Here is a 15,321-nt window from a genome sequence, read left to right on the forward strand (position 1 = left end):
ACGCGCAATCATGCACGAGCGAAAACTCAGATGCGCAGTGTTCTAGACTCACTAGTCAAACAGTGCATTCACCTGTCAGACAATTTTTCAGAGCAAATTGTTGACACAGCAGGAGGAGGGGTTCGCATACCACTCTTGAAAGGTGTAGAGCTGATTTTCTCATAACTGTAAAAAAAAAAGAACATAGCCAGCCCTGGCGTCTGTACAGCGGTCTTCTATTCAAAACAGGATTCATAGAAATGTGGAACAACCCCACTAGCACTATAAAAGCTCTATTCTCCATACATAAATACAATTGCTTCCTGTTACTGGGTCACGAGCTTTGAGTATGCGCACGAACGGGACACGCGCGCCAGGGTGGTGGGGGGAGGGGGGCATGGTACGACCGTTTGATTGACACATTTTCTGTCCAATGATTCTAGATGGTCTTGAAAATGATTGGCTGGAGTTTTTCGAGTCCTGCCCGTTCCACAGATGATTAAATTGCTTAATTTTCATTTCAGTGCTTCTAATTTACAGCCAGTAAGTGGGTTAGGAATAGGATTTCAAGTTATTTTGAAAAAATGGTCAAAAAAGAAAATCACATACCCCACCTTTAACTGAGCTGAAGTGCTTGAAATCTGGCACACTGAAGTTCCGTGAAGTCTGTACATGAGTGTTTGCACTTTTTAATCGCAGTGGTTGATTGGCAGGTAGAATTTTCACCTTAAGACTGTTTCAAAATACTTTAGCTTGAGTCAAAAAGCTATTATATATGATATGTACTGTAAGTGCTATTATAATGGATGCTACACATGAATGTAGCCTCAGTATTTATGAAATGAAAACAAGTATGACTGATAAAAAAAGACCATGATGGCAATTTTTACAACTTACAAAATATTTTTTCTGGTGCAACCTCTGGTCAAGATATGTGTTTCTAATTCAATAGCATTGTTGCAGTGCAGCTTAATGGTAGCACAGGAAATAATATCAGAGTAGTTCAGTAAGGTGTTGCATCAGCATCAGTGGAAAAATGCGCATTCAAGAACAGAAATTAAAGTAATGAAAATTATACAGTTCCAAAAAAATGTTAAACATTGAATTGGTTCTAAATAAAATGGTTTTCAGGTCCCAACCGGTTCCCAAAGTGAGATCAATATATATCGGACAGAACATTTAGGGTGTTTTCACACCTGGCTCGTTTGGAGCATTTGTTTCGGAACCTGCTGTGTTTTCTTTGTTAATTTGGTTCATTTAGGCATATATGAACATGGCAATCGCACTCAAAAATCAGTCTCAGTCTGAATGCAAACGAACTCTGGAGGGGATTGCTTATGGTGAGAATGCAATCTCACCCAGTGGACCAAACAATAAACATATAAAAAACATGAAATTACCAGATGAGGAGAAGAAATATGTCATTCAGCATGTCACTATAATTCATCATCAAAACAGATATAGCCTTTTAGCAACTGTATTAGATATAGTTGCACGTTTAAAATGGGAGAAGTTTAATAATTCCTGAGGTTATTTTAGCACGATCGCATCTCTCTTTTGAATAGTGGCATAGCAGATTAAGGGAAGATGACAAAAGCAACTTTTTGAAGGATAAAACGTGGCTTCACTCTTTTAGTGTGTAAGTGTGTGGGCATGATAGGGAGACAGAGAGCTCCATGACAGCAAGAACAGGTACTTTTCAATGCAGAAATAAAAATGACGTATAGAAAATAACCACAATGAAAATTTTCCAACTCATATCCAGCTGTTTTGCATAACTGTGACAAAATAAAAATACTCAAATATTTGTATCAGTTGACACTTTGGAACAAGCATTCTGTCCAATGAGGGCACAGTTTGCTCTCATGTGACTTTTAGTAATAATTTTAGCCCATTTTGGAAAAAAATCAAGCAAGCTACAGGTCTGAAACATCATGCGTATCAGTTAATGAACAGAAGTGTTAACATTTAATTACGCTAATAGTTCTGCTACCTGACGGGACCAGACAAACCGTCGGATCTGAGCGAGATTTTTTTATTTTTAAGTATAACTGCGGGTTTGGGTTTGCAATTAATGAAAAACAATGTGCGTGAAAAGAAAGTTGGGGCTGTGCACATAAACATGTTTTGTAGCATGCGTCTGCGCTGTTTTTCAATTATTTTAAATGTCAACATGACTTTGAACTTTGTGCTGCGTCTCACTGTAATTTTCAGCATCTTGCGTAGGATTGCTGCATTTTTTAGACACCATGTCATGTTAAAAACAACTTCCATTTTTAAAAACATCTCAAGACACCTGCTTTGTTTCATTCTAGCTTTTTTATTGCAGGTGTCACCAAGATTCAATGTTCTGAAGAAATCAGGTTCCAAAGAAGACTTCACATGAATGTTACATTATTACACATGATTCCAGATTGTTCTGCACCAAGCAAAGTTTCGGCACTTGATAAACGTTAAGCTGATGTTTTTTTCCCTTTTGCTCTGGTGTGCTGCCGTGCTTTGTTAAAACTCTGTTTGTGTACTATTACTATACAATATTGCCTATGATGCTTAAATAAAATAAGGCATATTGCAACAAATGTATTTACTTTTTACATTAGAAATTATAAACAGCATGAGCAATTTCAGGTTTGGAATCCACAAGAGAAGTTGTCCATGAATATTTAGGTAATTCACACCTGAGGAGACAAAAGACCCCTCCCCTGGGCCTATCACTGAAGAATGTGACAGAAACAGAATGAATGTGATGAATGTTTTAACTTAAAACTTAATGATCAAAATCAAGTTTTAAGTTAAAAGAAGTAATCTGACTATACATTTCCTTTACATAAAAACTTTACTTAATTTTAGACCTATACTATAATTTAAAAGTTTGAGAAGATGTCTCTTCTTCTCAACAAGGCTGCATTTATTTGATCCAAAATACAGTAAAAACAATGATATTTTGAACTATTTTTATAATTTAAAAGAACCGTTTCTATTTGAATATATTGTAAAATGCAATTTGTGATCAAAGCTGAATTTTCAGCATCATTACTGCAGTCTTCAGTGTCACATGATCCTTCAGAAATCATTATAATATGATGATTTTCTAATATAGGCATATTTAAAGTGTATTTTACTCATTTAAACTGAACACATATTTGCAAGCACAAGCTTTGTTGATGATAATGAGGCAGCATAAACACTTGATAAAATATAATCTAAACATTCATATTATTTTTATATCATATTACATATCATACAGCATACAATTTAACCTAAACAACATTTACATGTAACTAAAACTTGCTTATTAGGAGTCATATTGTCCAGTCTAATTGAAGCCTGGCCACTGCACGAGTAATCACCTCGACTAATTCCTCAGATGATTTATTATCAAGCCCGGAATGCTCAGAGGTGGGTAACTCGAAGTCTGCAGACTCAAGAAATTCATGGTCCCCCTCATGAACCAAAGAGGCACCGGAGCGCGCTTCAGGATCACGGGAAGGACCAGCTGGATCTGGGGAGAGAGCGAGCGACGGACCAGTCTCTCGATCCTCAGCCAGATCCATACGACAGCCCCACGATGGAAGTGTGGGCGCTGACTCTCGGAAGTAAGCAAGATGAGTGCGAAGCAAAGTGACTGAGAACAGATCGCAATGCTCACACCAGACTCACCCCAACGCAAGAGCAGCATGCTCTTCCCCCAAACATACAAAACAAAACTGATGTGTGTCCCTCTCAGCCATAGAGCGTAAACAAGGGAACACACACCGCTTGCTCTGTCTTTAGGTCATTTTCTTTTTTGAGAAAAGAGAAAGGTTTCTGCGCACTGCATAACAAAATCGAACTCCTAACAGAGGAAAGTTTCTGACAGGCTCATGAAGTTCACGCGCACGCACGCACACACACACACACACACACACACACACACACACACACACACACACACACACAGTGATCTGAAGACAAAAGATCTGACGATGCACCTGTGACGCATCTATTTATAGCCCTGCTCCAGGTGCATCCAATGACGTCACCAGCAGAGGCTATAAATTCTGGTCAATTTCATTGACGTGTTGCACACATATTCACAGCTGGTCACACCTAAAGTTGTTCCCAAAGTCATCGCAGCATCAAAGTGTAGCTTTTTGACAGGGAACGTGGTGCTACATAAAACAACATAGGATAAACACAGAACCCCATGAGACTACACAGACTAAATAATATTTCTACATAATATTCCTACATAAAGTGCACGTGCAAACGTGTGCAAAAAAGTACGGGACAGTACAATAAATTACTAAAAGGAACAGGACAATAGACAGTAAGAGACAGTGCAGCGCCGACCAGTACACATTTGTAATCTGAGTAGTGCAAAAAGATGACACTTTCTAAAAAATACCAAATGTAAACATAACATACTATGAAATAGTGTTCTATGGACATAGCAGTTATTGAGGTAGCAGACAGTATAAGTGACAATGAATTAAAGTGCAACTCTTGACATGTGCAAAAGTTGGATGGTGTACATGTGTGTGTGTGTCAGTCCAGTCTCTGAGTATTGAGGAGTCTGATGGCTTGGGGAAAGAAGCTGTTACACAGTCTGGCTGTGAAGGCCCGAATGCTTCGGTACCTCTTGCCAGATGGCAGGAGGGTGATGAGTTTGTGTGAGGGGTGTGTGGGGACATCCACAATGCTGGTTGCTTTGCGGATGCAGAGTTTGGTGTAAATGTCTTTGATGGAGGGAAGAGAGACCCCGATGATCTTCTCAGCTGTCCTCACTATCCTCTGCAGGGCTTTGCGGTCTGAAACGGTGCAAGTCCAAAACTAGGCAGTGATGCAGCTGCTCAGGATGCTCTCAATAGTCCCTCTATAGAATAATGTGAGGATGGGGGGTGGGAGATGTGCTTTCCTCAGCCTTAGAAGAAAGTAGAGATGCTGCTGGACTTTCTTGGTAATAGAGCTGGTGTTGAGGGACCAGGTGAGGACCAAGGAATTTGGTGATCTTTATGATCTCCACAGAGGAGCCATCAATGTTCAGCGGAGAGTGGTCACTCTCAGTGTGCAGACAACTTCTCTTGTGGTTTTGGATATATATATAGATATTTGTCTCTACACACCTGAAGTTATTTTTGTTTGAGCGCAACAATTCCTTCTACTCTACAATTTTGGCTTCCAGCTTAAAAATTTGACGGTAATGGTTGGGTCACATGGTCTCAGGTATGGGCCGGCTTCAAGCTTTAACTTTACACCTATGTAGCACTATACTCTCACTTTCTCAACACTAAAAATGAGCAAAAACAGTCTGCCTTTGTGCCACATGTCAAACGTGCAAGCTGAATGTACAGTCTTACTGCGGCGGTTCATGCAACAGTAAGGGTACCTACTGAATATTAAACTCTTTTGGCAAGAACAAAAGAAATCCTATCACTATACGACCCCTAAAATAACAAGTGTAATCAAAATGGTCTAAAAAAGAGAGCAGCAGAAACACTGTCTCCACACACATACACAACAACAACAGCCATTCGCAACTAAGTGGCGGTGACGTCACCACGACGCTTGTGCCAGGCTATGTGCACGTTAAGGCCACGTGAAGTGTCGAACGCCCGCTGGCAGGAGGTCACGGGACAGATCCAACAGGTGACACGGGTCGAATGACTGAGATGACTGGCTGATGACAAACACACACACACACACACACACACACACACACACACACACACACACACACACACACACACACACACACACACACACACGTTGGGTTTCCATGTTTTATGGGGACTTTACTGACTATACTGTACAAACTATATATTCTATCCCCTAAACCTAACACAACCCATAAACCTAACCCTCATAAAATCTTTCTGCATTTTTACATTTTCAAAAAACATAATTTTGTATGATTTATAAGCTGTTTTTCCTCATGGGGACCGACAAAATGTCCCCACAACGTCAAAAAGTTTGGGTTTTACTATCCTTATGGGGACATTTGGTCCCCACAAAGTTAAATACACACAACAAAGGTAAACAAGGTGGAATTTTGACAAGCTAAAAGGCTAAGCAGAGAGACAGACAGGTGTGTACCTGATTTACTGTCAGACTGGAGCTCTGCCTGTCTGTTTGACTCCACAATGGCTGTGATGGTCTCACACACACACACACACACACACACACACACACACACACACACACACACACACACACACACACACACACACACACACACACAAAGACGAGATGAAAATAAGACACACAAGAACAAAAAAACTGTATGAAACACACATAACAAACAAAAAATAAAAAAGAAAGATTGTCAGAGAAGCAAACAGCACTGCAAATGCACACAGCACCCCTCCACACAGGGACAGACACACACTTCTTCCCATCTGAACTCAATCAATTAGCTAGTCTATAAAGAGACAATTTCAACAACACAGGACTTGAGTCACTCCCTGCTAATTTACTGTTCCTGTGTGGAGAAAGTGCTCTTACTCACAGCTATCCGGCTGTGCTGTTTCCACGGTGCCATTACCGTGGGCACCAACCTCAGTTTGAGGTGGAGCTTGGTTGACGGTTAGGGCCAGAGGGTCAGAAGCTGTGACCTTTACCCCCTCTGACCCCTCGGACCCTGCTGCCTTGAGAGCAGCTGACAAGAGAGGAAATCTTTATCAACCCGACGATCAAGAAATCAAAACACAATTTACATACATATAACAGAATGACTGCACACTGTGACATGTTACAGATCCTTAAGATGCCAAATTGCTGAAGTTTTTATTTGCATTTTAACATCGGTCACATTGGTTTGACATCGACTCGCACGTAACAAGTTTAAAATGTGAATGTAAATACACATAATATAAAATGGAAATGTTTACAACCAAGGCATTATGTGCGAAAGCACCTCATCTGTGCTCTTCTCAAAGGTATGACAAGGCAATGGGCAGGGTCAGTAGACTCACCTGGAGCAATTTCGGGTCGCTTGGGCTTGATGATGACTTTGGCTCCGCCCCCGAACACGGCGGCCCACATGCGGTTGTTGAGGGGGTGAGCAGCCAGTCGGAAGAGCTCATTACCGGAGTGTGTGCCCAGACCGTGAATCAACAGACTCAGATACACAGCCACCACGGCCTCACACAACATGACGTTCAGACGCACGTGATCGTCTCCCTGAGCACACGCCAACAGACTGATCAGAGACGACACACCTGCAGAGAGAATACACAAAATTAGCAAATGAAGGCTAAACTTCATAAATCCATCCATCCGCCCTTCCAACCATCCAACCATCCATCCATCCATCCATCCATCAAATAGATTCGTTAGTCATACAAATACAGTGTATCCATCCATCCATCCATCCATCCATCCATCTAGCTAGCTATCTATCTATCTGTCCTGCTGTCCGGCCATTCATCCAATCCATGTATCCATTAATCTATCCGGCCATCCATCCATTCATCCACCCATCAAATATATATGTCAGTCGTACATATACAGTGTATCCATCCATCCATCCATCCATCTAGCTAGCTATCTATCTATCTGTCCTGCTGTCCGGCCATTCATCCAATCCATTTATCCATCAATCTATCCGGCCATCCATCCATCCATCCCTCAATCAAATATATTCATCAGTCATACATATACAGTGTATTTATCCATCCATCCATCCATCCATCCATCCATCCATCTATCTATCTATCTATCTGTCCTGCTGTCAGGCCATTCATCCAATCCATGTATCCATTAATCTATCCAACCATCTATCCATTCATCCATCCATAAAAAATATATTTGTCAGTTGTACATATACAGTGTATCCATACATCCATCCATATATCTATCTATCTATCTATCTATCTGTCCTGCTGTCTGGCCATTCATCCAATCCATTTATCCATCAATATATCTGGCCATCCATCCATCCATCCATCCATGAAATATATTCATCAGTCATACATATACAGTGTATTTATCCATCCATTCATCTATCTATCTGTCCTGCTGTCTGGCCATTCATCCAATCCATTTATCCATCAATCTATCAGGCCATCCGTCCATCCCTCAATCAAATATATACACTCACCTAAAGGATTATTAGGAACACCTGTTCAATTTCTCATTAATGCAATTATCTAATCAACCAATCACATGGCAGTTGCTTCAATGCATTTAGGGGTGTGGTCCTGGTCAAGACAATCTCCTGAACACCAAACTGAATGTCAGAATGGGAAAGAAATGTGATTTAAGCCATTTTGAGCGTGGCATGGTTGTTGGTGCCAGATGGGCCGGTCTGAGTATTTCACAATCTGCTCAGTTACTGGGATTTTCATGCACAACCATTCAACTGTGGGCGAAAATGCCTTGTTGATGCTAGAGGTCAGAGGAGAATGGGCCGACTGATTCAAGCTGATAGAAGAGCAACTTTGCCTGAAATAACCACTCGTTACAACCGAGGTATGCAGCAAAGCATTTGTGAAGCCACAACACGCACAACCTTGAGGCGGATGGGCTACAACAGCAGAAGACCCCACCGGGTACCACTCATCTGCACTACAAATAGGAAAAAGAGGCTACAATTTGCAAGAGCTCACCAAAATTGGACAGTTGAAGACTGGAAAAATGTTGCCTGGTCTGATGAGTCTCGATTTCTGTTGAGACATTCAGATGGTAGAGTCAGAATTTGGCGTAAACAGAATGAGAACATGGATCCATCATGCCTTGTTACCACTGTGCAGGCTGGTGGTGGTGGTGTAATGGTGTGGGGGATGTTTTCTTGGCACACTTTAGGCCCCTTAGTGCCAATTGGGCATCGTTTAAATGCCACGGCCTACCTGAGCATTGTTTCTGACCATGTCCATCCCTTTATGGCCACCATGTACCCATCCTCTGATGGCTACTTCCAGCAGGATAATGCACCATGTCACAAAGCTCGAATCATTTCAAATTGGTTTCTTGAACATGACAATGAGTTCACTGTACTAAAATGGCCCCCACAGTCACCAGATCTCAACCCAATAGAGCATCTTTGGGATGTGGTGGAACGGGAGCTTCGTGCCCTGGATGTGAAATCTCCATCAACTGCAAGATGCTATCCTATCAATATGGGCCAACATTTCTAAAGAATGCTTTCAGCACCTTGTTGAATCAATGCCACGTAGAATTAAGGCAGTTCTGAATGCGAAAGGGGGTCAAACACAGTATTAGTATGGTGTTCCTAATAATCCTTTAGGTGAGTGTATGTCAGTCATACATATACAGTGTATCCAGCCATCCATCCATTCATCTATCTATCTATCTATCTATCTATCTATCTATCTATCTATCTATCTATCTATCTATCTATCTATCTATCTATCTATCTATCTATCCTGCTGTCCGGTCATTCATCCAATCCATTTATCCATCAATCTATCCGGCCATCAATCCATCCATCCATCCATCAAATATATTCATGAGTCATACATATACAATGTATTTATCCATCCATCTATCCATCCATCCATCCATCCATCCATTTTTTCTGTCCTGCTGTCTGGCCATTTATCCATCAATCTCTCTGGCCACCTATCCATCCACTCATCTATCCATTTCTCAATCAAATATATTCATCAGTCATACATATACAGTATATTTATCCATCCATCCATCCATCCATCCAGCCATCCATCTATCTGTCCTGCTGTCCGGCCATTCATCCAATCCATTTATCCATAAATCTATCCGCCATCCATCCATCCATCCATCCATCCATCCATCCATCCATCCATCCATCCGGCCATCAATCCATCCACCCATCCATCCCTCAATCAAATATATTCATCAGTCATACATATACAGTGTATTTATCCATCCATCCATCCATCCATTTATCTATCTGTCCTGCTGTCCAGCCATTCATCCAATCCATTTATCCATCAATCTATCCATCCATGCATCCATCCACCAATCTATCCTACTGTCTGGCCAGCCATCCATCCATCCATCCATCCATCCAGCCAGCAATTGAACATATCTTTCTTTGTGTGTGTGCGTACAATTCTGCATTTACGGTAGCTCCTCATTTTAGGCAATTACCTTTTATTTTCTAAATCTAAAAATCACAGATAATTTCACTCCTCTCTTCACCACTGCTTCCCTCTCTGATCACCATGTTCATCACTTTTTTAAGACAACATGAAACAGCCTTCACAATGTATTAAACTTTCACAGTGTGATGCTATTACGTGTAATTCTCAGTGAAATATACAGTGGAATAGTGGCTCTATACCAACATGAAATCAGCCCTGGTCACAGGACACAAGTATTCAAGTATTATTTGTTTTTTGCTTCGATATTATTGGTTAATATTATTTTCCCCTGCCTATATAGTCTTGGTTACATCAGTAGAAAAGAAATAAGGCATTGCAAAATAACTGAAGGGGCATTTTGATGAAAGTTTATGAAAACAAAAACTTAAGAACCAGGTGCATTTATTAGAAATAGGATCCAAAGGATTTGTTGTCCTCTCTACACAGAATGTATCATCACATTTCTCTGGTTGTGTTCGATGTATGTTACCTGGCCATTGTGCCGGGGCGGAGGTGGGCGTGGCATGTTCCTCGATGCTCTCTGTGCGAAGTCGACGTCTGTCGCTTAGTAACAGCCCCTGATACACCATCCCTGTGAACTGACTGGCCTCCGACTGACTGCTGAACCCACACACATACACACCAGCAGGAGGGAGTAAGTCAGATACAGTGTATGTGTGTGTGATAGCAGGATGGATCACTGTTCTCATGTGGATAAAAATACAAGCCCCTACAACCTCTTTAGAGGACAGTTAGTTCACCCAATATTGAAAATTCTATCATTATTTACTCAACGTTTTTTTGGTGATAACCTGTTCCCATTCATTTTTATTATGTGGAACAGGGTGGCTAGGATATTCATCAAAACTTCTCGAAAATGATAACAGAATAAAAAAATTCTGATTACATTAAGGGGATAATGTGTCTATATGTAGTTGTGTGTGTACCTGTAACTGTGGCTGTCACACAGCGCCTGATAGATACAAGCTGAAAGAGATGCAGCAAGAGTGTGTAGAGTGTTTACCTGAAACACATGCAGAATAAGACACACACCCAGTCATATGTTGCACTTTCATTTCTTCCACACACAGTATAATATCATTTACTTAATCAGTATTTTTGTCTTGTTTTCAAGTAACTATCTAAACATCCTTAAAACAAGATACATTTATTGGAGAAGCAAATTAAGACATATCAATTTGTTTCTCTCTTCCTCTCAGTAATCTGTGTGTGTGTATGCGTATGTGACTCTCACCCGGTCGTCCAGAATGTCTGGGTGTGGCGGAGCCTCCATCTGGATGATGGTGTAGAGAATGTCGTGTATGTGGTTGCCGAGGTGCAGGACGGGGTTGGCGATGACGGTCTTTGTGGGGGCAATGCTGGCCGACAGCAGGGGCAGAGTGGTGGGAAGGGGGAGGGGCGACTGAAGCTGCTTCACGGTCATTTCCTGATGCAACATACAAACATTCAATCAAAACCCATCATACAGAAATCTGACAACTTCTGACACTCACAAAAACTATTATAATGATTATATTCGATTGATCAGCTGCTTAACCATGGCCATGAAAACGTAACTGACCAAAATGACCTTGGCAACTGTTGCCATCCATTGTGTGACAATTGCTCTCGTCTATTATGTGTCTATGGATGTCCGTGTGTTATGACTGTTTTAAACTGCATTTTATAGAAACTATCCAATGAGGGACATGAAGGACTCCAAGAGGATACATGCTATTACATGTTGTTTACACACAAGATTTCACTCAAAGCTTCAGCTTCATACTGGAAATAAATGACATTCATACAGACTTAAGTTGAAACACTGAGCATGCATTTAGCTCTGATTCAGGAAAATCTCGAAACACCTTCGTCCACCATCTGAGTCGATGTTGTTGTGTTGGGCTGGACAGGTAGCTCATATCATACAGAGGAATTTTATAGTGCCACAAATACAAAAACTTTTTCGAGAAAATTAACCTACGAATGGCTTACTTACAGTTTCTCTGCATACTAAGATGGGATAGGAGAAAGTATTTTAACTTCTGTATCTATTTATCTTTAAAACTCTCTGTGCATACTCTCTCTCTCGCTCAATCATATATACTGACCTGCTGTGATTCTTGTAGAAGGAAGAGCAGCTCCATCCTGACTGAGGTCACTCCTCCACCCTTGGCCCCGTGTAGACTGCAGTAACTGAGGAAGACTCTTAGCAGGGCCTGATTCTTCATCAGCCAGGCTTTCCTCCGCTCCGCATGCAGCTGTTTGGCTTGCAGACGCCGACGCTCCATCTGGTGTCTTTCATACACTCCTGCATCGCCTCGGATCAGAGAGTCCTCCAGATCCAGAGATACATCGTCACCCCATTTGTCCAGCTGACCTACATATGTCTTCGCTTCAACCTGATAAAAAATACAGAGCAATGTATCTGATATTTACAATTGAATCACTATACCTGACTGGGCCAGAAGAATAAAAAAATCTAAAGACATGCTAAAAACCTCTCCGAGAAGTTGTGTCTATATCCAATTCCACCACCTCAACAGCCATCAAAGCTCCGCACATTAACGGTCCTGAGCTTGAAATCAAAGGTCACAGTGAGAAGCTGAGCACCAACCTTATAGTTGCAGATAAGGTGAATGGCCTCAATCTCCTTCTCCAGCCAGTTGTAGAGCTGAAATCGCAGTTTCCCACCATCCACCTCGTATCCTGTCGCCAGTGTCCGCAGCTCAGTCATCAGGATCTTCAAACAGGCTCTGAACTTGAGCTGTTCTGCGATCACGTCCACTTCTGATTTGCCCATGGAGTCCTCGTGCTGCAGCGCCGAGCCTTTAGCCGGCTTTCTGGCCTGCTCCTCTTCTGCCTCTGGTTTCTTCATCATCAGCCCAACCTCCTCCTCCTCCTCATCTTCCTCTTTATCATCACCCCAGTCCAGCTGTAGCCCTTCATCCTCCATTTTAATCACTGGCTGACTCCATTCCAGCCCGGCGGAAGAGTCCGCTCCCCAGGTCTGAATCAGTGCGGCAGGAGCGCCCCAGCCCAGATCTCCCGTCTTACCTCCATTCTCCTGTGGTTGGGTGGCACTGACGTTGGCTACGGATGAGCCCTTACTCAGAGACAACACTTTCTTAGTGACCTTGGGGATCTTGGATAAGACTTCGAGGGCCAGGAGTGGACAGCCCACCTTGAAGTGAGCATTAGCGGTGGTGAAGAATAGTTTCCGCTCAATCAGGTTGATTTCGTCAGCACTGTTGCAATCTGTTGTTAGACCGACCGCAGCCAGTGACGTCTCGGGGTTGGCGAAGTGCCGGCGAATGATCAGAGGATGCGCGCGCAAGTAGTTATAGAAACTGAAGACGACAGGGTTACATGATTTAACCAGCACATCTGAAAGACAGGGAAACAGTCCTGTTCAAAATTCAGTTACTCAAGTATTCCACACAAGCAATAAATCAAAAATAAATTGTAGTCTCAAAAGGAAGGATGGCCTGGTTGCACAGGGCAGTGTAAAGGAGTTTTGGGACAGTTGATGAATCCATCATTGGGCCAGTGTTTCATTGACACTACATACATTTATTGATCATGTAATGGGGGTTGCTCGATTATTTAATTTTGCCACTAGTCCACACATGGGGCAGTGCTGAGTACTTGTGGATCACATTATTTTAATGTGCACTTGTTCCACATGGTGTCTGCCAGAGGAAAATTCCTCAACGTGCTATGGTTTAAATGGTTTTCTTTCTTGTATTCTATCTGTCAAAATGACGGACCTCATTTGGAATTATCCATCAATGTTTTTTAAATGTGGAAAATAGCAAAAGAGTTAAGATTAAACCAACCTCTGAGTCATTTACATAATGTAAACATTGACCCGCCGAGTATCTGAGTTACTCGACTAGTAAAATTGAGTATCCTTGCAAGCCCTATTATGCACATGTTTTCATGCCTTGCAAAAGCATATGGTTTTCTGGGATGTATTTAGCACTTTTCTAGTGATTTAACCCTTAATTTCATGCATTGGGTCTTTAGTGACCTGGGACCCCATTTCACCCACTGTACCTCATCCATTTTTTGCCTACACTCAACCATTTTCTGATGAATAGTCTAACAATGTACAAAATAGATTTACATTTACATTTATGCATTTGGCAGACGCTTTTATCCAAAGCGACATTTAGATGGACAGACAAGGTACCGTCTTCTCGGAGTAGTATTCATTTAAAAGATGAATAATTAAATGTTTAAAGAAAATCTAACATACTGCATAAATACATGTTGCTAAAAATAAAATACATTTTGTGTGTGTTTGAGTTTTGGGGCAGGTAAAAATATTGGCAGGGCAAGCACAAATGTGAGCTGCTGACCTGACTGGGCCAGAAGAATAAAAAATCTTAACTGTTGAGCCCTGAATTTAGGAGCTACTTCTCAGGGAGGGTTTTAACATGCCAACAGTCATTAGAAAGTCATCTACAGACACGATAAAAACCTCTCAGAGAAGTTGTGTCTATATCCAATTCCACCTCAACAGCCATTAAAGCTCCGCACATTACTAATCGACTAGTCAACCTGACCCATACTTACTCGTTACATACTGTTTGAAAAACCATAACCCAACCATAACATAACCCAACTTCCGGTTGAGGTACGGACAAGATGGCAGCTTAAAAACGTTCTGCTTGCGATCATTGAAAGGCCCTTGAAACTACTAAACTTCTAAAGATTTTTCTTCAATGATAATACTAAAGAGATGGGCCATGACAAAATTTGGACATAACAAATGTAAATGCAAGAAAAGCGCTGGTTTTTCATCACATCTATACAGAAAAGATACAAAAACCTGACACCCCTTTACCATGGTAAAACACTGAGATCTGCATCTCACCAGGGTTCTGGTCATCCTCTTTGTGAATCTGCTCCAGAAGTGTGTCCAGGGCTCTGGTGTAGTCCTTTATGATCCAGTAAGCAATGCTCCTCAGGAACGGGTCAGGGTGCAATTTAGTACAGGAGAAGCCGCTACCATCTCGGTTGCAGCCGAGAACCTTCTCGTACAAGACCCCTTTACAGGTGGAGGAGCTCTCGAAATCGGCTTCATACAGACGTGCCACGATCATCGCAAGCTGGATGTCCTCCATCTTCTCCAGACAAACCTACCAGAACAACAGAGACAAACATATGAAAACATTTGAAAATAAATGTCATAAAACCTTACAAGAGCAAATGGGGATTATATTTCACCTCATTTTTTTCTCAATTCTACGGAGGGCTAAATTCCTCAATA

The 15,321-nt window shown here is 41.6% G+C and overlaps 1 protein-coding gene across 1 annotated transcript in view; it reads right to left on the reverse strand.

Moving 5' to 3' along the window:
* Nucleotides 1-15,321, reverse strand: part of LOC127622843 (dmX-like protein 2) — an 85,868-nt gene that overhangs the window by 32,331 nt on the left and 38,216 nt on the right. The window contains 7 exon segments of the mRNA XM_052096947.1: nucleotides 6,933-7,178; nucleotides 10,534-10,664; nucleotides 10,991-11,067; nucleotides 11,299-11,490; nucleotides 12,155-12,445; nucleotides 12,661-13,430; nucleotides 14,926-15,190. Of these exon segments, the coding sequence (XP_051952907.1) occupies nucleotides 6,933-7,178; nucleotides 10,534-10,664; nucleotides 10,991-11,067; nucleotides 11,299-11,490; nucleotides 12,155-12,445; nucleotides 12,661-13,430; nucleotides 14,926-15,190 (1,972 nt within the window).

The sequence above is a fragment of the Xyrauchen texanus genome, chromosome 29, assembly GCF_025860055.1.
Source record: "Xyrauchen texanus isolate HMW12.3.18 chromosome 29, RBS_HiC_50CHRs, whole genome shotgun sequence".
NCBI lineage: Eukaryota > Metazoa > Chordata > Actinopteri > Cypriniformes > Catostomidae > Xyrauchen > Xyrauchen texanus.